The 21915-nt window shown below is 36.4% G+C and overlaps 1 protein-coding gene across 1 annotated transcript in view; it reads right to left on the reverse strand.

Annotated features, from left to right (window-relative positions):
• Nucleotides 1-21915, reverse strand: part of faf1.S (Fas (TNFRSF6) associated factor 1 S homeolog) — a 140004-nt gene that overhangs the window by 7229 nt on the left and 110860 nt on the right. The window contains 5 exon segments of the mRNA NM_001086748.1: nt 3276-3488; nt 8534-8611; nt 9783-9863; nt 18126-18214; nt 19382-19518. Of these exon segments, the coding sequence (NP_001080217.1) occupies nt 3276-3488; nt 8534-8611; nt 9783-9863; nt 18126-18214; nt 19382-19518 (598 nt within the window).

The following is a 21915-nucleotide window of genomic DNA, read 5'->3' on the forward strand; positions in this document are numbered from 1 at the left end:
CAAGAGGAATTTCCCAGTGCAAGTGCGATTAATGGCCACCATCCATTCGCATACTATGGAATACTTGAAGAACAGCATAGGTCCGTGTTTAAAATAAAAAGCCTTTATTTGATACACATGGCGACAATCTGGATACAGCAGTATCCAGATTGTTGCCATGTATATGGTCTTCTTAAAGGGTTGGTTGGATAGATTTGAGGAGATTTATTGCAACGTTAAGGTAACAGCATCGCCTTACACATTTCGGGAAAGCATTCCCTTAATCATAGGCATCTATGCAATGCCTATGATTAAGGGAATGCTTTCCCGAAACGCGGAAGGAAGTTGGGGAGCTGATTATAGGGACATGGCGTGGTAGGATGAGTCTTGAGCAGTCACAATTCTACTGACTAGCAACCAGATTGCTGAAATTACAGACTGGAGAGCTGCTAAATAACTCAAAAACCCCAATTAATAAAAAATGAAAACCAACTGCCAATTGTCTCAGAACATCGCTCTCTACGTCATTCTAAAAGTTAATTTAAAGGTCAACAACCCCTTTAAGGTGCTAGTGTGTAGCCTGACGTTTGTTCAGATTTGACTAGACTAGATATTTTTTTTTAAGAGAAGGGGTGTTTCCACTAGATACATACTTCACATCAAGCATAAAAAACAGTTGGGTCAATTGATCAGGTAACTGTAACTGCAAAAGGTCCTTTTTCATACAAAGATCAACAAGCCACACTATCCACCTCACCAGAGACTGACTCACAAGAGGGACAATTCTCCAGGTAACGCTGGATATCTTAATCTCCTGCTTCCAGTGCTCATTAGATCTTATTAATGCTATTCCACATGGAAATGAACAAGCCAAAAACATAAGCCTAACTAGGTAGCAATTAAAACACAATAAAAGGCATGTTGCAGACAGCAGTTACAACAGGTCTCTCACAAAACAGCTGGTGAAGAGTTAGAAGCACACGTATATTGTCCATAATTACTTTAAGGTAACAAGACAAGATATAAATAAATGTTATAGTTAATTATACTACATATGATGCAGCTGGAAAACAGGCAGTTTTAAGAAAATGGCTGAACTGAAGTGAAAGGGTTGGTTTAAAGGAAGCCAAACTTTGGTTAAAAAATGGTGGAGCTTTTGGGGTCCATCAGACCATGTGCCAACAAGTTTTACTTACAAGGGATCCAAAATCCCTATAACATCCTATACAATCGCCAATCATATACATGTAAAAACGACCAGAAAAGGAATTACACATGTACAGCGAAGGGATGTATTTTATGGAACACTTGGGACCAGGGTGATCTGCATATGGTTTTTTTTATAAACATTCAATAAATCCAATTTGATTATTTTGCCACCAATATGGATTTGTGCAGCTTAGTTACAATCAAGTAGAAGATACAGTACTTACAGAGAAAGAAAATAATGAAAACAGAGTCTGTAGAAGATGGCCTTCCTGTTCAGTTTTCTGGATAAGGGATCCCATATTTTTACTACCATGATGGTCACTTAACTTATTAAATGCCTGTATTAGCTTTTGTATTATATTAAAACAGTGTATACATATTAATAAAGCTTCCAAAAATGACAAGAGTGGCACAAACTGGACCACAATCACATAGATATTGCTTTTAAGCATCCTCTTGTTGACTGTCGTTCAGTTTGTGCCAATCTGTCATTTTTGCAAGCACAATGATTCATGGGGCATGTATTATGTATAAATAATATATTTAAACATTTGCAAGGGGTTTTGCTAATAAAACCACACTTGACCACTCTTTCCTTAATCTTAAAATGCTTAGGATCAGTGCTGGTATGCTGGTTCAATTCCTATCTCTCCATACAGATATTAACTGTTAGTATTTCGAAGTAGGTTCTAATCAGCTGTTGATTTCTCTGTTGGTTTCCCCCAATGGTCATTCTTCTACCTCATTCTAACTATGTATTGAACCTTCTAGCACTCGTATTTATTTGCAGATATTTTACGGTAGAAGCCAGAAAAAGGGGACCAGAAAAAAATGGTGTAAAATCCAGGAAAATGTAAAATCAGGGAAATGTATTATAACATAGTAAGTTAGGTTGAAAAAAGACACATGTCCATCAAGTGTAACCTTTTAACTTTTTTTTAACCTGCCTAACTGCCAGTTGATTACAAGTCAGTACCAGATAACATTAATTATGCATCATATATAGGTGGGACCACAAAACAACAATGAGGGAATGAGGGAAAACTTAAAATCAGGGCATGTAAAATTGAGGTTTCACTGTAAATGTATGTTTGTGCTAACACTTTGTGATGCACTTTGCACAATTGTGGCATTATCTGAACATATCATAAATATTAGGCCATTTACCAACTAACTTTTACTCTATGTCTGATGAAAGTTTGGTCAATGGAGCTGATTTACAAATGTGCTACATCACATAAGAGTTTTAATATATAATGAAATACCCAGATGGATCCACGATGGATCCATGCGTTATCAAGAAAACCCGTTATCCAAAAAGCCCCAAATTATGGGAAGGCCATCTCCCATAGACTACATTTTATTCAAATAATTCAAATTTATAAATAGATTTTCTTTTTCTCTCTTTTGCATATGTTTAGCGCTGCTCGCAAAGTTAAATCATTGGCTAGTGACTATTACATCACTCATTATTCCTAAGCAAAGTTTAGTGTTAACACCTTCTCTGGAGTTTTGTGAAATATTTGTCGCCAAAAAAACATTTTATGCGACATTTTATTACATACACTGCGCATGTTCACATACTGTAAGTCATTTGTTCCCAAACATTGAAACGAAGTGGTTGAGATCTGTAACCGGACAAAAAGGCACAAAAAATCTATCTTTATGGGGTGCACAGGGAGACAGTCATCCTGACAGCACATTGTTTCTATGCTAAATCAGCAATGAGCAAAATGGAGCACAATGGATATCAAGCAAGGTTTCATGCACGTGTCCTGATAGGCAGGATATAAATGATGTATTCCAGCATTGTGAAATCTTTCTAGATGAGGGCCACTGCATCAAGGAAGTATAATAGATTAATATCATAGTAATGGTTACACCCCTTTATGGAGCAGTTTTGCATCTGGAAGAATATCTGCAGTGTCTTCCTGTTTGTGCAGACTTGATTGGATGCTAATATAATCGAAACACTACAGGTATTTAAACTATGTTCTGGGAGAAACACATGTTAATGCTGTTACTAGATTAGCCCATGAGGCTCATCTTTATTATGCTTCAACAAGATCAACTGACAAAATACTCACATCTCTCCTAGGAAATGTGCTGAGAAGCTTGAACTCATGGCAGGGATACCCTTTGGATGCTACAAAGTCAAGGACAACTTGCAGAGGGCTAGATCCCAGGAAGCGCCTCTCAAGGAACTTCCCACTTGGGGTTCTGATACGGAGCTTGCTTAATGGTTCACTTTCTTCCAGTGGTTCTGGAGGCAAAGCCTGTTCCAAAGAAAGCCGAATTGCCTGTGGGAAAGATGCATAAACAAAATGCATTATTATGGTGCAGTCATGGGCATTTTAATTTTGTTAAAGAACCAAGACACTATTTAAAACACAGGTAAAAACATATATACATCAACTGAGAATGCTACATGGAAGGAAATCATTGAAATACAATACACAAGAGCCATGTATATCCTGTAAATTATATCATTATAATTTACAGTATGGGACCAAACTGTAATCATTTCCTCATAAACAGCTCTCTCCTATGTCAACACAAACATGCCATTTATAACTTATGGTGAGCTCTCTTGTAGAACTTTTTCCCTTTGGACACTTGTCTAAAAGCCAATAATTTGGCATAAAAATCCCTACAAAACCATACTTTATGTCACAATTTGTTCTACAGCAAAGAGAGAAAGCTCTTGATTAACCTATTTAAGTTTAACTGTAGATTACTGTAACCCCTGCTAAAATTAATAGATTAAAAGTCACCTCAGGATCACATAACCTGTATTAAAGGATTGACCAGCAGTCTTGTACTTTTATACAGTCACTTAACTCCTCAATGACTAATAATATTTTTATAAATTACAGTAGGGGTACATTATCTACTATATAAATGGTGCTTGGTGATGTCACTTATATTACATGACTCTATGAAATCATTATTATAAATTATTATTATAATTAACAACAACCCCAACAATAATAATAAATCATAATACAGTAGAACTCCCATTTTAAGTTTTTCAGAGGACCAGGAAAAAATTATGTAAAATCCAGGAAAATGTCAAATCAGGGAAATGTGTTAAAGTAACTTTTTCTTTAGGTACTGAAAGGATATTAACACAAGAGTCTGTTTTACTTTGAGATACAATATTTACTGTGTTAATAGCAAGGGTTAAACATTGTAGTGTTAATGTTACACTATGGGGGGCATGCGCAAGGCCTCTCTGTCAGTCATGTATACAACCTAAAGCAATAAGTGATTGGTGCAGGACTGTATAAGGGGCAGACTAATTGGAATTGGCAGAACCATGGTAAAATATACATCTGGTTAGTATTTTAAACATCTTTATTTCACAAATAATAACATTCATAGAGGAAAAAAAGCAGTGGGTACATCAGGGCAACATTTTTAAAAATTTAGAAAAGAGCTTGACCTTCAGCCTTGTGCCTTTATATGGTCATGGAACTCATCAGTGACTTATAATATATTGTACAATAGTACATACATGATATAGTATATATATTACAGTAGGGGCATACATTATTCCCTATATCATTAACATAACACTGGTGGTTGAAAAACTGTAGAAACCTATTACACATTCCTAGCACTAAAGCCCTTGAAGCCCCATTACATACAGTGTGCTCTCTTTATAATTTATAATTATACATTGTACTAACTGTGCTAAAAGCTGCAAATATGGACAAGCCATGACTTTCCCAGCATTCCTTCTGACTTTGGGACAGGTGTAAGAGATCCTTTGATAATCAATGCGATGTCACCTAAGTGCCAGGTGACAATTCTGTTTATTTCCCACTGCCTAATGACAACGTGCTAAGCAACTAATTAAAATAAAGCCTCCTTCTTTCAAATCACAATGAGATCAGATATTACTGCCCAGGAGGACAGCTGATTTAATTGTCAGGACAAAGAGGTTAACGAGGCTTCAGCGTGGGAGAGTAATTGCTGCACCAATAACGGCTTACTCAGGTCACAATCACCTTCCTTTGAAGATAAAGAGGAATTACCTAAACATGTAATCGAGTAACCAATCAGCCATATAACACCTTCTGTGTTTCTAATGACCAACTTAAAAACTGAATGGCTGCTTCCCATATGTTAATCTGCTGTAGTCAGGACAACAAAAACATCAACATCCAGGAGAAATCTTCCAAACAGGCTGTGCAAACACAACAAATATGTGATACTGCAGGCTACTGGATATCATCCATATGGAGCTCAGCAAAATATACTAACCATAAACCACTTAACCATAAAAGACATATGGACAGCTGGAATTTTTGAAAAAAATCAGATGCATATGAACAAATATTATACTGTGAATTTCAATAGCACATATCACATTTTGGGGCCTGTTTAAAGATGAGAGTTCTTCTGTGCAAAAAAAACAAACAAAACTTTTTGAGTAATATATTTTAATACATACACTGCACACTAGTGAAAACGATTGCACCCCTCTCTGCTTTTGTGGGTTTGCAAAAGTCATATAAAATTAAAGGTCAAATTGTTTACACTGAGGAAAAATGTAATTATTAACATTGGTCATATTTTCCATTCAGCAAGCTTCTGGAGATCCTCCTTTTTTGTTCAAGCTAAATGTATATTTGTAATTTATAGGTCTTACAATTGTGGAAAATATTTTTATTAATGAATTGGCTCAAGACTAGAGTTTCGGCCCCATCCATGGCCTTTCTTAGGGCTCTTACTCACTGCGCTCCCCTGCGTTCCGTTTTTTGGCATTCAGCCGCAGGGGAGCGCAGGAATAGACGCATGTCATTATTTCAAATGGGGCTGTACTCACTCAGGCGTGTGTAGGCGCCGAACGCAGGAAAAATGCAGCATGTTGTAATAATGTCAAGCGGGGCTGACTCTCGGCCTGCCAATAAAGTATCAGCCACCCCACTGGGCTATAATGGCTCCTGTGTCTGCACAGAAAAAAACACTGAAACAGCCTGGGTGCAAACACATGGAGCATATTAGGTGTAAAGATGTATTTCCGTGACTAAATCCACTACGTGTGTCTACACTAAAGCCGATGCAGTGTCTTTCAGTGCAGCCATAGGAGCCAGGGCTGTTTCAGGAGTCAGAGCCAGTAGTGCTGAAACAGACAATGCTTTCAGACACAGCTGAAAACCAATGAACTATTTAATGGATGTATACTTTTTGAAAGTTATATTTTCTACTTACTATGCAAAAACCAAAATAGTAAGAAACAGTTTGAAAAGATCAAAACACAGAAGGGTAAAATGCTTTCTTGACAAAGAAAGTAGAAAGGGTTCAGAGCCCCTTAAAATGGATGTTGGTGCTACAACCTATATTGCTTTGTGTTTTACTTCAATTTACTGTTATTGAAGCACCTGTCTCTGTATACTTGTTTTGACATTTTCCTGCCGGCTGCAATAACAGATGCTACTTTATTTACTGCACTTGCTCAATTATATTGTAGAAGGATAAACAGTAGCTCATTAGAGTCCCTTTTCTTTATATGTGCAATTCATATTTCCCCCATGTAACCAGTCCCCAAAGGCGCTGTCACAGGACTCACAATAACTATACAAGGTAAAGGACAGACCAGAAAAACAATTACAAGATGCTCTGTGCTTTAACTTCAGCATCTGAACAACCGGCTCTGGTTGACAAAAAGGCAAGAGGTGGCTTTTCTGTGAATAGATCAATAGCCACATTTCAAATATATGGAATGAACAAAAAACGCTCTGTGTAAGCAAACACAGATCTACAACAATAGGTTATAGGTAATCCCTGAATTTACGTGGAGCATTCTTTATTAAACAGCATTGTTAAAATTCTCTTTGTCGTGCAAAGCAAATATCTCTTTATTATCCTTATTGCTGCATACTGTATTAAAAAGAACACAAGTCCGGCTGCACTCTGTAACGTAGACTTAACTCTGTCTTTTATGTAGGAAAACATAGTTTCTAAACAGCCATTGTGTGCTGGGTAAAATAATGAAAGGTAGGGAAACAGAACAAGCACATTTATGGAGAATACCTGTTTGTTTTACTGGGAACTATTGCTTTAGCTCCAAAGAAACCGAGAGGAAAGTACATGAATGCAATGGAGATGGACTATGCGATTTTAGATTTGCATGTGCACAATATGCCAAGTTTATACAAGTCAGATTTCACAATTACATAATACTTACTATTTTAGTAGCTCTTAGGCTACAGTATCTTTAAAGTAGAAGGAAAGTCATTTTACTTACATGAGGTGCTCCTATCAGCAGAAAATTGCACTGGCTCAGGGTTATTCCAGCAAGCACCATGGAGCGTTCCTCTTCCGGCTCCTTCTTTCTTCAATTTCCCAGGGCAGACACATGCGCAGTAGAATGAAATAGCTGTCTTTTTAGTTAATGTTCTGCTTTTCACTCTAATGTGCATGTGCAAGAAGAAGCCGGAAGAGGATCGCTCCGTGGTGTTCACTGGAATAACCCTGGGCCGGTGCAGTTTTCTGCTGATAGGAGCACCGGCTGGGGGTTTCAGGTAAGTAAATACATTCACTCGGGGGTGCCTAACATTTGGAATCCCTAAGTGTGAAACAACTTTCCTTCTTTAATCTGGTTATTTTTAGGGCACAACCCTTATTTCTGAGCATGAAAAGGACAGATGATCACAGCTTTGTATGTATACAAACTCTATACTATACTACTATATACTGTCAATTAAGGTCCACAGTCTGCCTTGAGGTCCCAGAAAATGCCACCATTCATGGTCAAGCCAAGTTTTTTCCTAACACCTTATAAAATTCACAAAATAGTTAACTCTGGAGTGTGGAATAACCAGAATTTGAGGGGCATACATTGCATATGCTGCTTATATTTAGATGACCGTATAAAGCTGGAAAAAGTTATTTTTTGCTTATTGTTGTGGGACACTGAATGCCATAAAATCTAAATGCAACAGCTGGATTAATCCTTTCCCTGGTCAATGGATAACTTACAATTATCTAGCTCAGGACAGACACTGTCAATGGGTTTTGCCTAAATTAAAATTTTGGTTTGCATAGAATACTATACAGTAACGTCAGCAAGTGCACTAGTGCACTTTATTGATTTTTTTTTTTTTTGTTTGTTTAGAATTTTACCAACAGGGACTTAAGACAAGGTAATTTTTCACAGTGGAAGCCCTTTTTTTACCTGCTCTTGGTACTATATATGAGAATGAAAACCTAGGTAAATATGTCAAAATGCAGACAGAAAAAGTTCAAGAGGCAAAGACTGTAAACCTTTGTTATTTATCATAATATCCTACACAGATGTATTTGTAATAGAAAATAAGAAAATAAAGCAGATTACCTCTCTCTCTTCCTCCTGTTCTTTTCGGATTTGTTCCAAACGGTATTGTTCAGCAATTTCTCTCTCCTGAGCTTCTCTCTATGAAAAGAATGGGATATTTGGTTCAATTTTCAAGTATGTTAACATGAGATAAAAAAAAAAGAAAAAAAAAAGCATTTAATGAAAAAAGTACAGGGCATCCCAGTAATTAACAAACTTTTAGGGAACAAAACTCTTAGAGACCATTTACAAATGCCTATGAAAGAAATTTTAGAAAATAACAGAGAGAAAATAATGATAATTTAGGAATTTTAGTTACTGGTGGTAAACTTGCAGAGATTATCAAAGGTAAATGAGGATATTAATTGTTCACCTGCTCATTGTCAGGTTGTGAATGGGATCCAAAATAGGCTGGGCATTCTAAGTATACAGAGGGGTGAACAGCCCCCGATCAGTCCAAAAAATAGTGACTGTTTATGGCATCTAATAGAAGCACCTCTAGCATTTGCCAGAATGCACAGATTGTCAATCCAGGCCTGCTCTTAATTACCCATTGAGGAAAAATAGGAATGCCTTCTGAAATCATGGGTCCCTTCCCATTTCTTGAAAACCTCTGCACCCTTAGCAGCAGAGGTTGGGCACCTGCTAGGGAGTTGCCTGTACTACCTTGATGGCAGCTGTGAGGAAAAATATAGTTGTCCAATTTGAAAATAACTACAAATCCAATATCTGAAGCTGTTCTGTATGGAGGAATGGGCTAAAATTAGTCCAAGTCGATGTGCAGGACTGATCAAAAGTAACTGCAAACGTTTAGTCGCAGTTAATGTTGCACAAGGGGGTCACACCAAATACTGAGAGAAAGTAAGTGAATACTGATTCACTTTTGCCACATGCAGATATGTTATTGGATCTTTTTTCTCAATAAATACATGACCAAATATAATCATTTTTGTTTCATTTGTTTAACTTGGTTTTCTTCATCTACTTTTAGGACTTGTTTGAAAATCCGATGACGTTTGAGGTCACATTCATATAAAATTTACAGAAAATGTTAAACGGTTCGCAAACTTTCAATTGCAATTTTAAATCTACCGTTTGCTAACTATAATTATAGGCGCACAAAGTTTAAAGTAAGTTACAGAAGTAACTAGGAGAAATATATCAGAACAGGTGGATTACTTTAATGATACAGGCTAGTTTCAGGTAAATAAGTGTCAATATGAAATTTTGGAATAGAAGAAATGTTATGAAAGTGCTAAAAAGAACACACTTTTGCTCGGTCGGCTTCTAAAGATAAACGATAAGCTTCATCCTGCTCTCGCTTCACATTTTCTCGTGCTTCCCGTTCATCCTAAAATAAAGCATAATAGATGGTCATGAAAATAATACACAAATCCATCAAATGCTTCACACCATCAAATATTTATTTTCCCTTAGCACAATGTATATAATATAAGATCACCAGATCCGATTCTGCATTGCACTAAAACTCTGCTGTTCTTGCAGCAGTATATTTAAACCATCAGAAATCAGTTTTCAGCTGTAATTGAGACACAGCATCTAGTGCGGTGTATAAGAGTGCCAATAATAACACTTTTTTACAGATATTATTTTCTATTGTGACATCTCCATTGGCAATTTTATCTGTACATAGTGGTGAAGTTGTTGCAGCATGATGATGTCCCACTGTTCACCTCAGCACAATCCACGCTAGGAGCTAACAGTAACAAAGGTCCTGTGGATTTTCGTTTTAATTAAATGTGGAATCTATGGTTCCCCCCGCATGACAGCGGAACAGCTTTCTGGCTCTCACTGCAGGCCCCAGCTCCAAACCCCTGGAATTCATTTGAGAAGGGGGAAGATTAATAATTACAATAGAGCAAGAGATACACACTGTATATTCTCAGATGGGTTTCAGTTATGTTCCACAGTTCAGGTTTTGTTTAATGAGCTCAGTGTTTGCAGTCTACTAAAAATAGTATTAAAGTCCAAAAACAATAGAAAGAAACAAATGTCTAAACTATGACTAAGCCTTACCTCACACACAGAAGTTATTAGTGACTCTGTACTTTCCCCTACTGCAAAATGTGACATAAAAAAGTCACAAATTGCCTCCAACTAAAGTCAGAGGGGCAAATTCACTAAGCGCCGAAGCGCCTAATGCTAGCGTCAATTCGCTAGCGTTGGTCATTTTCGTTACTTCGCAAATTCACTAACGAACGCTGGCGTACATTCGTAGTGTTACTTCGCACCCTTACGCCTGGCGAATTTGCGCAACGGATGTAACTACGCAAATTCACTAACGCGCGCATTGTACTGAACGCTACATTTTACGATAGACTTCCTTCGCCACCTCAGACCAGGCGAAGCGCAATAGAGTAGATAGGGATTGCTTCAAAAAAAGTTCACATTCTTTCTAAATCCCAAAAAACGCTGGCTTTTTTTCTATATTATGGGTGATAGGCTGAAAAAGATCGAAAAATTTTTTGGGGCTCCCCTCCTTCCCCCTACATTTCCTAACTCATGGCAACTTAACTATACAGTGGGTACATGTGTAGGGCAAAATAAAAATTTTATTTGATGTTTTGAAGGTTTCCCAGACATTTGTAGTGCTGCTACATATTCCTCCATTGAAATTTGAATTTGGCGTCATATGCAAATTAACCATCGCTAGCGTAACTTCGCTTCGCTTAGCGAATCAATGCTAGCGCAACTTCGCAACCTTACGCTACCCGAGTGCAACTTCGGATTTTAGTGAATTTGCGGAGCGCTAGCGAAACTACGCCTGGCGAAGTGCGGCGAAGTTACGCCTGGCGCAACTACGAATCTTAGTGAATTTGCCCCAGAGAGCGTCATGTAAAACACTGGTACCCAATTGTTTACTAAGGACACAGGGAGAAAATGTGTATTCAATTCTGATAATTGTGCTGACCCTGACCCATCCTATAGGGCTTTGGTGAGAGAGAAGATGTGTTTGCCCATTACATCGGGAATGATGGAAAGAGAGTGTTTTTGCTCATGATCCATTAATAGGTTTATTAGAAAGAAAATCTGTACTGATGATATATTACTGGGGGCAACAAAAATATTAATACATGTGTGAGTTTTCACAATTTACACAGACTTCAAAAGGATTACATTTGTAATGTCTTGTTTAGAGAGAATGCCACAAAAGTAAAAAAAATCCTTAAACTAAGGGCAAACCACTGGCTTTACATACAATCTAATGCATTTTGGCAAATGACTAGTAATCTAACAAACTGTGTGTTAATAAGAATTACCCCCCTCCCTCAAAAAAACCCCAAAACCCTGTGGCTCACCCATGTCAAATACAAAATGAAAGAATACCTAACCTGAGTTTTTTTTTTAAATACCCAACTCTGTTATTCCTACGCATGCAACAGATTAACGACAGTGCTACCGTCGCATTTCTCCATGATCTAACCAGTCGCAAGCTCATGCATGCTGGAAAAGGGCAATTCTAAAGTAGTTGGAAGCCCTTTACTTGTGTAACTATATGAAGTTAAAAAAAAGTTTAAACCCTTTAAAATATGCAGAGCCACTCATACCACCACAATATTGGATGTGTGCATATTTAATATTCGGATTTTTGTTAAAAAGCAATGTAGCTAAGTCAATCTAGGAAGAATGTGGAAGAAATTAGATCTCTGATAGAATTTATTTTTTCTGTTTAACGCAATTGTCTGCTGCCAAGTCACATGTTTTGATCACGTTATGCTGTGTAGGTCCATTACATGGGACCACTGCAGAACAGAATTTGTAACGAGAATCTCTGCTGGGAAAAAAAAAACTGTACTGATGATCCAATACTTGGGGCTGCCAGAAGAGAGAACATTTGTGTTTTGGGTTGCCAACTTTTCTGAAAAAATACCAGCCTCCCCCGCATTGGCATCACTCTAAGTACTCTGTATATTTGTAAAGATGGCAAATGTAGAAAGGGTGCAAGAAGAAAATGTCCACTTGAAAAGCAGGTACAATGGCTCATAGTGAGAAGGTAAAAGGGGATGAGATACTGGCCTATATACAAGTAAAAAATTAAAAAAAGAAGGGGGTAAGATATTAGCATTGTTACAAGGGGCTACAATGGGGATGAATTAATTACATGGTACTGCAGCCTGAAGGGGTGGGAAGTGTTGATTTTCCATTATAAGGGATGTGTTATGGAGAGAATTTGTACTAATGCATTTTGGTAGTTGGGGTAAGAATAAACCATATGGCCTATCCATTACATTAAGCTATCAGGAAGAGAATTTTGACAATCTATTACAAGGTGTAATAAAGCACTGCAGCTCTGTAGAATAAGTGCATGTATACATTGAGCATACACATTTACATACAAAAACAACCTATAACTGATACAAAGGGTAAAAAGGGCTACCGCAATGAACAGAGGTAATATCCTACACCATATTGCTGGCATGTCTGGGTTGAAAGTATATGCTGCCACGGAGCATATTTTTTGCTGTATGGCTGCTGGCATGTGTGGGGGGTTCAGGAGTTGGCACCCCATCGCTCTCTAAACACTAATTAATTAAAAACAACTACTGGTAATACCAACCAACCATAGTGGCCACTTATGCCTATAGTTAAAGATCGGCTGGAGAGTCAGAAGCTGCAGAGCATTGGAGCATGTGGATTAAAATTTCATTGTAACATATTTAATTTAGAAAACTCTATAATCTACACTGTTATTTCTTTATACTTGCTCATAACTTGGTATATGTTAGGATTTTTTCAATGTACCTAGTAAAATGTAAATATGTGCATTGCTACACAGGCACAAACGTGCTATTAGTTTGATATAACAGAAAATTCTGGATGTTTATTTGGAGAGAAACAGAGTCTGTGTACATCAACATAAATCAATATGGTACAGCTCTCCTCTGCTGATCTTTCTGACAGTGTTGAAGACGCGGTGCAATTCAAGTTATTTCTTACAAATGGCACAGTTAGAATAATAATAGCAATAAAAATAATATCTTTACCAATACAACTCTTTTTATCCTTAGATCACACAGTACTTTATACAGTAATGAATACATCTATTCCATTATTACTGCTCCACTTTTTATTTACCTCTGCTGGATGAAAGGCTTAGCAGGCTCCCTGGGATTTGAGTCTGTGACCTTCTGGCTGTTAAGATGTTTTAGGAACCTTTCCCACCTGTCTGGCATTTAGTGTAAAATGCAATAAGTACTTTCTGCTTACAGTAAAGGATGAACGAAGGGAATCAATATTCTAACTCCTGCTCTGGGCTGCAATATTCCATTTATAAGTGTTAACCCCCTTGATGCTAGTAAGGCCTTCAATATATTGAAACACCTTTCCAGTTGCAAAGAAGCAAGGTCAAGCAAACCAACACAATCAGCTGCCTGGGGAGGGTACATGAAGCAACCGGTTAAATATGTTTATTAAAGCCTTGAGCTTTGATATTGCAAGTGCTACTGAAGGAGAAGTCATCAAAATTATTGTTAAAAATTACATATTTTTCGAAACCCATATTTTCTCTACCATTAGCACAATAGTACCTATTTGAATTAAAAGAAAATATTTTAATAATACAACAAATGAAGAAATTGTTCATTTACCCTTTCATTGCCATACAGGTTTTGCACTTAACCTCCCCTCTACTGCAAGGAGGTGATTGTTGTCTTGTGTAACCTTATGTGGCATGACAGGGATTTTTCATCAAAGTATTTATTTATTTTTTTCTCATAAAATAATGTGCATATTTGAATGAACTGTAAGCAATGCTGGAATTGGGAGGGATGCCATCCCTCCACTTTTTCTCCACTATTTCTGTGAAATAGCATAATATAACAACACGGCACACATTTTTTTACCCCAATTCAAGCACTCACTGTAACTGAAATTAGGGTTTACTAAGGATTTGAAACTCATAGCTATTCATTTAGCTAGAATCAGGCGTGACTAGAATCATCGCTTGACTTTTTGTCACAAAAAGTAAAAAATGTTTTCCCCTTCCCACCCCTAATTTGCATATGCAAAATAGGAATCAGATTCGGTTAGGTATTCGGTTGAATCTTTCGCAAAGGATTCGGTCGAATCCAAAATAGTGGATTCCGTGCATCCCTAATAATATCACATGAAACCACTAAAAGCTAACTAAACAAAAGTAATTGATCAGTTTACAGTCCAAGAATGATTGCAGAATACATGCCAGTGAGGCGTCACAAATAAAATGCTAACCTGACATGGTTAGGTTAATCCGTAAAACAATTGACGATTTAAGGATAATGTTACATATAAGTATGTGGCTACTTAGAATTGTGTGTGTGCAGGATTTGTACAATATTCACATTTTGAGCAATAAGTCTCAAACAGCAGAAAAAGAAAAAAAAAATCAGCTCAGACACGTTCATTTAACTCGCGGCATCCCCACCTGTGGAAAGCTTGTCACTAAATGTTACTGTAATCCTTTCAGACTTCTTCCTCGGGCAAATTTCATGTGTGTGGAGCTGGAACTTATTGGTTTAAGCCACTATGACTTGTCTGGTTTGAATGTGACAACTTGTCAGTCAGAAGCATAGATCTCAACATTATATTTACGTGCAGGAAGGCCTTTGTTACACTTCTCCCTTAAGACTTGTCTCATATCAGAGGCATATGAAATTGGAGCTAAAATGCAGAGAGAAGGGTTCTATTTTAATGGTCTTGAATTACGATGTTAAATGAAAACTATACCCCAGAACAATGTAGGTCTCTATAAAAAACATAGAACCCAGCTTCATGTAAATAAACCATTTTCATAATAATATACTTTTTTTTAGTAGTGTTTGCCATTGGGTAATCCTAAATAGAAAATTGCCATTTTAAAAAATAAGGGCCGCCCCTGGGATCCTAGGATTTACGGTGCACACAAACAAACCATACATGTTAGGTCACATGAGCCAATTAACAGACTGCGTTCTGTCTTTTGCTTTCCACACTTCTTCCTGTTAGAGTAGAGCTGTGTTATTTATTTGGTCAGGTGATCTCTGAGGCAGCACAGAGAATATCATAAAATGGGGGCTCAAGGCAAGAGATGTAAATGGGCAATATTTACTTAAATATATATTCCAGTTTGATAAGATTCTTTAATATGCCACTTAATCTGTTGCTTAAGTATTCATTTTGAGGGTACAGTTTTCCTTCAAGAGCTGTACTAATTTAAGAGATACCTGACAGATAGTATAAGCTTTGCATGGTGGTGCAGCTTATATAGCATGGTAAGACAAGTGAAAGTCTTTTGGCATAATTTAGATCAGCCGGAAGTGGTAACAGTGGTATAACTACTGACCGGGGGTTAGATTGCATCTAGGCCCTCATCCCCTTGGAGCTGTGATAAGCTATATCACGGTCTGCTTGACAGGTTAATCTTTATGCGTGCGCTGGCGTGCACACCCCAGGAAATCAATTCGGTGGGTGAGTGTGGGCCGGCAGGGGGCCCAGGTACATCATAAACCAGGGCCCCTCTAGGCTAGTTATGCCACTGAGTGGTAAAAAACAAACAAACAATGGAGTTGGTCTACAGAACATCAATGCTTACAGAATTCCCCAATATCTAGTCTACCCATTACTTCTGTATACCCTGGATTTCCTATTATTACAACAACCTATTATAAAATACTGTATGTTTATTAATACAGGATGCTAACTCTTCTCTGCCAACACTCAATACAGTGTGCAATTTTGTTGATTGTCTTGTGGTTGTCTTGTATGTAATTTATATGAAAACTGTATCCTGTTTGTGATTGTCTTTACACGAAAAGAAATGAAAAGACTTTGCACATTGATACATTTTGATCCTCAAGGGAATGGGCTGACTATGTATAGAAAGTTGCACGAGTTCCAACAACAAGCATCAAAGAAAAATATTGCTTTTTCTCATATGTTGTCACAAAGAATGAAATAAATCTATTTTTTGTCTTGGCAATCTACTTTATAGCATTGTTACAGTATCATACAACTTGTAAACACATAATATTCGTTGACTGCTGAAGAAATAAGGTGGGATGCTGGGATAGAGGGAGCAATATATTTATATTTGATAATTACTTATTAAATTGCTCCCACAATTTAAAGAAAAGGTTTATGTTATGCCCTTGATAAGGCCAACAGAATAAAATCTTCAGAATATTACATATCTGCCAACATAATAATTCATCTTGCTAGTGTTTTATTTGCGTGGCCTGAGACAATCCTTAAAACCATTGTAAAAGGCCAGATATTCATGTAATGTTCTCCAGTATCGCTCATTTGGCTTGTGGGATAATGGGTTGTGTTTAAAAAGTCATAGATTATGGGGCAGATTTACCTAGGGTCGAATATTGAGGGTTAATTAGCCTTCGATATTCGACTGCCAAATTGAAATCCTTCGACTTCGAATATCGAAGTCGAAGGATTTAGCGTTATTCCTACGATCGAACGATCGAAGGAATAATCGTTCGATTGAACGATTAAATCCTTCGAATTGCCTGTTTTAGGTGGTGAACTAGGGGGTCGAAGAATTTTTTAAAGAGACATTACTTAGACTATCGAATGGTCGAATAGTCGAACAATTTTTAGTTAGAATCTTTCGAAGTCGAAGGTCGAAGTAGCCAAAAAAAACGTTCGAAATTCGAACAATTTTTCCTCTATTTCTTCACTCGAGCTAAGTAAATGGGCCCCTATATGTAATGTCATGGGGATTTAATAAACACTAAACTAGCTCAGCTTTATCTCGATTACATTTTTTAGGGGTTTTTTTTGTGAGTGTTAAATAAAAGCAGTTTGTCAATATTGCTGGCCCTTCAGGCAGTTTATGTTGCATTTCATAACACAAACCTGTCCACTATATAATCCTACTTAGATGTTATCAGTTTATGTTAAAAAACAATATTTTTAACTGTTAAACTAATTTCAAAACACAAAAGTGTAACATGGCAGACATATGCTCAACTGGAAATGGTGATGCTATCAATAGGCTGATGAACTCTGGTAATGAAATTCAAGAATGTACACGTATGTGCATGGCAGAACAATGCCTTCTGAAAAAGACGGCTAATGTGCAGATAAGCAGCAGCACAATGATTAGTGGGAAGGGCAAAGCACCTTATATTACACATTCCAACCCACATTCCGAACATCATGGTTATTTATCGAATGAGCAACAGATAAACATTCCCTTCTCAATCCTCTCTGATTACTGTAAAACTGTATGCCCTGCAACAACTTTTCAAAAATATCAGTTACCATTAACAGAGATTTTCACCGTATGTAAGCATGATAAGGAGATAATGCTTAAAAAAGCCTTTCTCAGCACATATTAAGAAATCTGAGTTATCTGCCAGGACAAATGTCACCCTTTTGTACCAGTAATTAAAATCTAATTTGTTCTAATTGCAAGAGATGCCTTAATGTCTTCTTGAAAGACCAATGGACAGAGTATTATATGGTGGCCATATATATTGCTATGACTGATATTACCCCCCCATCCTCACAACTGAGACATTCTCTTCATTAACTTAGCTGTCCTTCTCTGCACCACCAGATGTTGAGATTTCTGCTTTACTACAAGATCAACCGAAAAGAGAGCACAGGTGTGACTTACTTCATCCTTTATGTCTTCCTGCTGTTGTGCAGTAAACATTTCCATTGCCGAGATAAGTCTCATCATTAGTTCATCCACTGATGTATTCCCTGGCAACAAGGAAGTGCAGAAAAAATCAGCAGGGAATTATTAGCAAATTCATTTTAGGTGGACGCTAATAAAAAAAGGTTTTGGTTGACCATTTTTTCTATACTTTTCAAGCCAAGAGACACATTTTCAGTTCAGGTATATCTCTCATTACAAACAAAATGTATGATAATGAAGAATCTATACTGGACAAAATGTTATGCCTTCCAGCCAGAATTTATTTTTGAATGCATCATTTTGGCATCTCATATATCTAAAAACAAAAAAGGTAGGTGACAATTAAATGCTTCCTGCTGAATGGTTGAAGTGGCAAACTGAGATCAGTAGCAAACTTTGAACATTTTATAATATCGCAAGTAAAACGTTGTGCTTTCCAGTGTTAAAGAGTTAGAGGTTGGGGAGCACTGTCATCTTTCCAGTGTTATTTGCACTTTGTGTAATATATAACTACTGTATATAATATTAAATAGAAGGGGGATGTTGGCTGGAGTGCTTCAGTTGTTGTGAGTACTTTAGGTGGAAGTATGGTCATTCGTTTCATGGCTGGTTAATGACCTGATACCCTTAATAGCCACTCATTTGTCTAAATATGTACAGGTATTTTAAAAAAATCTCTATTGAATGAAAAAGTAATTCTAAGCAACTTTCTATTATACATTCATTAAAAATGTTAAGTTATTTGTAAAAGTTAAATACTGAAACATATATATATATATATATATATACATACACACACACATTTTCCTCTATACATTTACCATTGAAACAATGAAGCAGTAGTCAATTCTCCTCTGCACTCCAATATTCATAATTCCTTGAATACTTCTGTGATTCTACTTCTTCACAGGTCTATCAGGCACAGACTACTGTTTCATTATTTCAATGGTGCAAGTAGTTAAGATGAGAGGTACAAAGAACAGAAAGGGAATAGAGACACAGTACTTTCACTAGTAATTACATTTATTCATATAGTGGACAGAGCAATTCAGAGAGATTGGACATTATTCAATATCCAATGTCCCACTCACACAATACAGGGCAATAATAATAACTAAGTTGAACAATAATATTCATAATTTTAGTTACTGGTACAGGTCTGCTGTTTTTGCTAGCCTAATGTAATGTCTCACTGCTTTATTCTGCATTTTAATATATCTAAATATATCTACCTTGAATGACATTCAGTACTTCATTAGATGATCGTTTGCCCATTATAATGAGGAAAAGTGGAAACTGATCTGTGTTTTGTGCACGAACAGTCTGTGCTACCACACTTCCAAAATGTCGGGTGCAAAGTGTCAGAAATCTGTATGGAAACAAAATAAAAATGAGAAAAATTCAGCATATGAAGAAAAGCAATGCTCATATTTGTCTAATTTAATACTGTATATCTTAGGTATTATATATACTTTATTATATGGATAATATCTCTTTTATTTTAATGAATGTAATGGCCACATACAAATTGAATGCATATTAAAATCAGCAGTGAATGTGCTGTCTCCACCAGTGTTTCTTATACAAATGCACTGAAATCAATGAATTGATTGCTACCTTTAAAAGGGGAAGAGAAAGGAAGGATCTGAAAGGAAAAGGAATGGTGGATTGGCACATTAGAGTGACTGTCTGCAAGAAAATAGGAGCGGGCAAAGATGGAGGAATCAATAAAAATTCATAACTATTAAAACATCTCTAACTTCTGCAAATTTTGCACATACTCTATTTTTATCAACTCTAGACAGCTAATGGTAGACGTTTAGTTCCACAGGTCTCTTTGAAAGTCAGTATCAGCAGCCCTGACTATCGATATTTCTGATATTTAATTATGCTAAGGTTTGCCATTTCTAAGTTGGGCCTAAAGCCTAGTATGTGTAAGGATTAGGTTACGTTACTCTTGGCTTCAAAATGGTGGCAGAACAACCAAATTTATCTACACAGAAAAGTATTACATATTAAAAAAAGGTTGACTTTGCAAGGCTTTAGGGCTTGTTTACAAGCAGGAGCCAAGGCATAATCAGCACAAATATTCTTTTTTTGCCCTTATTGCATGCTACCTCTTCTGTGTTCCCAGTGCTGGTGCAACTCTTTGTACTTTTGTTATTGAGTAAAATAGTTTTGCCCAGCTGTAAATGCCATGATAAAAGCACAAGTTGCACCAGCCATGGAAACGGCAGCAAATAGACCCCTCAGTGTCATTCAGTGAGCATAAGGAAGTTGCACTAGGGAATGCAAGGTGCATGCAGAAATTTGTAGGCTTTCTGACCTCAGAGCACTTCACTCTGGTCCTTGAACCAGATGCAATGTCAAAGGGCCAACCAACACAGGATGCAGAGTGCAAAGTCTGCATTGGCCATTCACCCTGTAATCTCTATTAATTTGCTCTGCAATAAAAGTCCAGAAAGTATATGCTACAAGAAAAAGACTACTAAATGTAGAGGTTAAGTTTCCTAAAACATGATTAATTCCACTTAGCTTGATTCATTTTTATTTTACATGTATAAAACAAAAAACAACATTAATAACATTAATATCCAGATTTAAACAAAAAGGCACTCAGATATTAGCATATTAAGTCCGGCATTAGTATTCTTCCCACGATCTAGAATAAATGAAAAAACTGATAAAGCTTTTCTGTTCCATTAGAGGACTGTCTGAAATTAGCATTTCTTTCAAGAGAAAAGGGTAGCTTATGATATGTTTTCAGATCTGATGGTAAAAGTAAATGTCATAATAATAATGAATTATGAAAGACCAAATGCAAATATGGATTGCTTTAATAAGATCCACTTTAATAAAGTCTGTAAAAATAATAGAGTTTTAATAACATGGGTCAGAAAAGGCAAAACAGTGGAAATTTCTGGGAACTCGCCACTGAAAGAGGTCTATTAATACTTAATTATTTTCATGAAACATAATTTAAATTGAGTGTTTTTTTTAAAATGTTAGAGAATAAAAGTGTAGGTAGAGCGGCAGTGGAAGCTTTGATTAATTTATGATAAACACAAAATAATATTGCAATCTATAATCTATTAACCCAAAATGATTAGATTTAAATATTGTGAAATTTATCATGTCAACAAGTAAACTACCTTTATACTGAGGATCAATTCTTTCTAGTAGGTTAACGAGTAAAATAACTTTGCAGTATTGTTCCACAGCAAACTTGCAAATTTTTTTTGACCATGATAAAAGTGGAACTAAATAAACATTGTGTGTTAATACCCTAAAAATCAATGAACAAATACGTTTTGGGGCATATTTACAAATATTTTGATTTAATTTTTTTTTCACCTATATCATTTTTTCTCAAAAAAGGTTTTTTAAAAGTTTTCTAAAACTATAAAAATTCAAAGTTTATTCAATGTAAAAACCACAAAAAATTAGAATGCAAAAAAGTGCCTTTTTAAGATTTTCAGATTTTTAAAAGTTTTTGGATTTTATTTTTTGCTAGTTACTTTCATGGCATTAGTGGTTTTAGAGAATTAGAGTTTAATTGTGGTTTCAAAATCCTCTTAAACCACTAAAATTCAACATTTAATAGGCCTCTCAATTTACACCTCTACTGAGCAGCGATCTGAAGATGTACCCATAATTTCTGAAGCCCTAAAAAACATACTGTGTTTCATATTGTACTGAGGGGCTCAACTTTTATGGGCTCAAAGACCTAAGTAGGTTTCTGATGGTGGGTATTTCTAAAATAAAA

Source organism: Xenopus laevis, chromosome 4S (assembly GCF_017654675.1).
Source record: "Xenopus laevis strain J_2021 chromosome 4S, Xenopus_laevis_v10.1, whole genome shotgun sequence".
Classification (NCBI taxonomy): Eukaryota; Metazoa; Chordata; class Amphibia; order Anura; family Pipidae; genus Xenopus; species Xenopus laevis.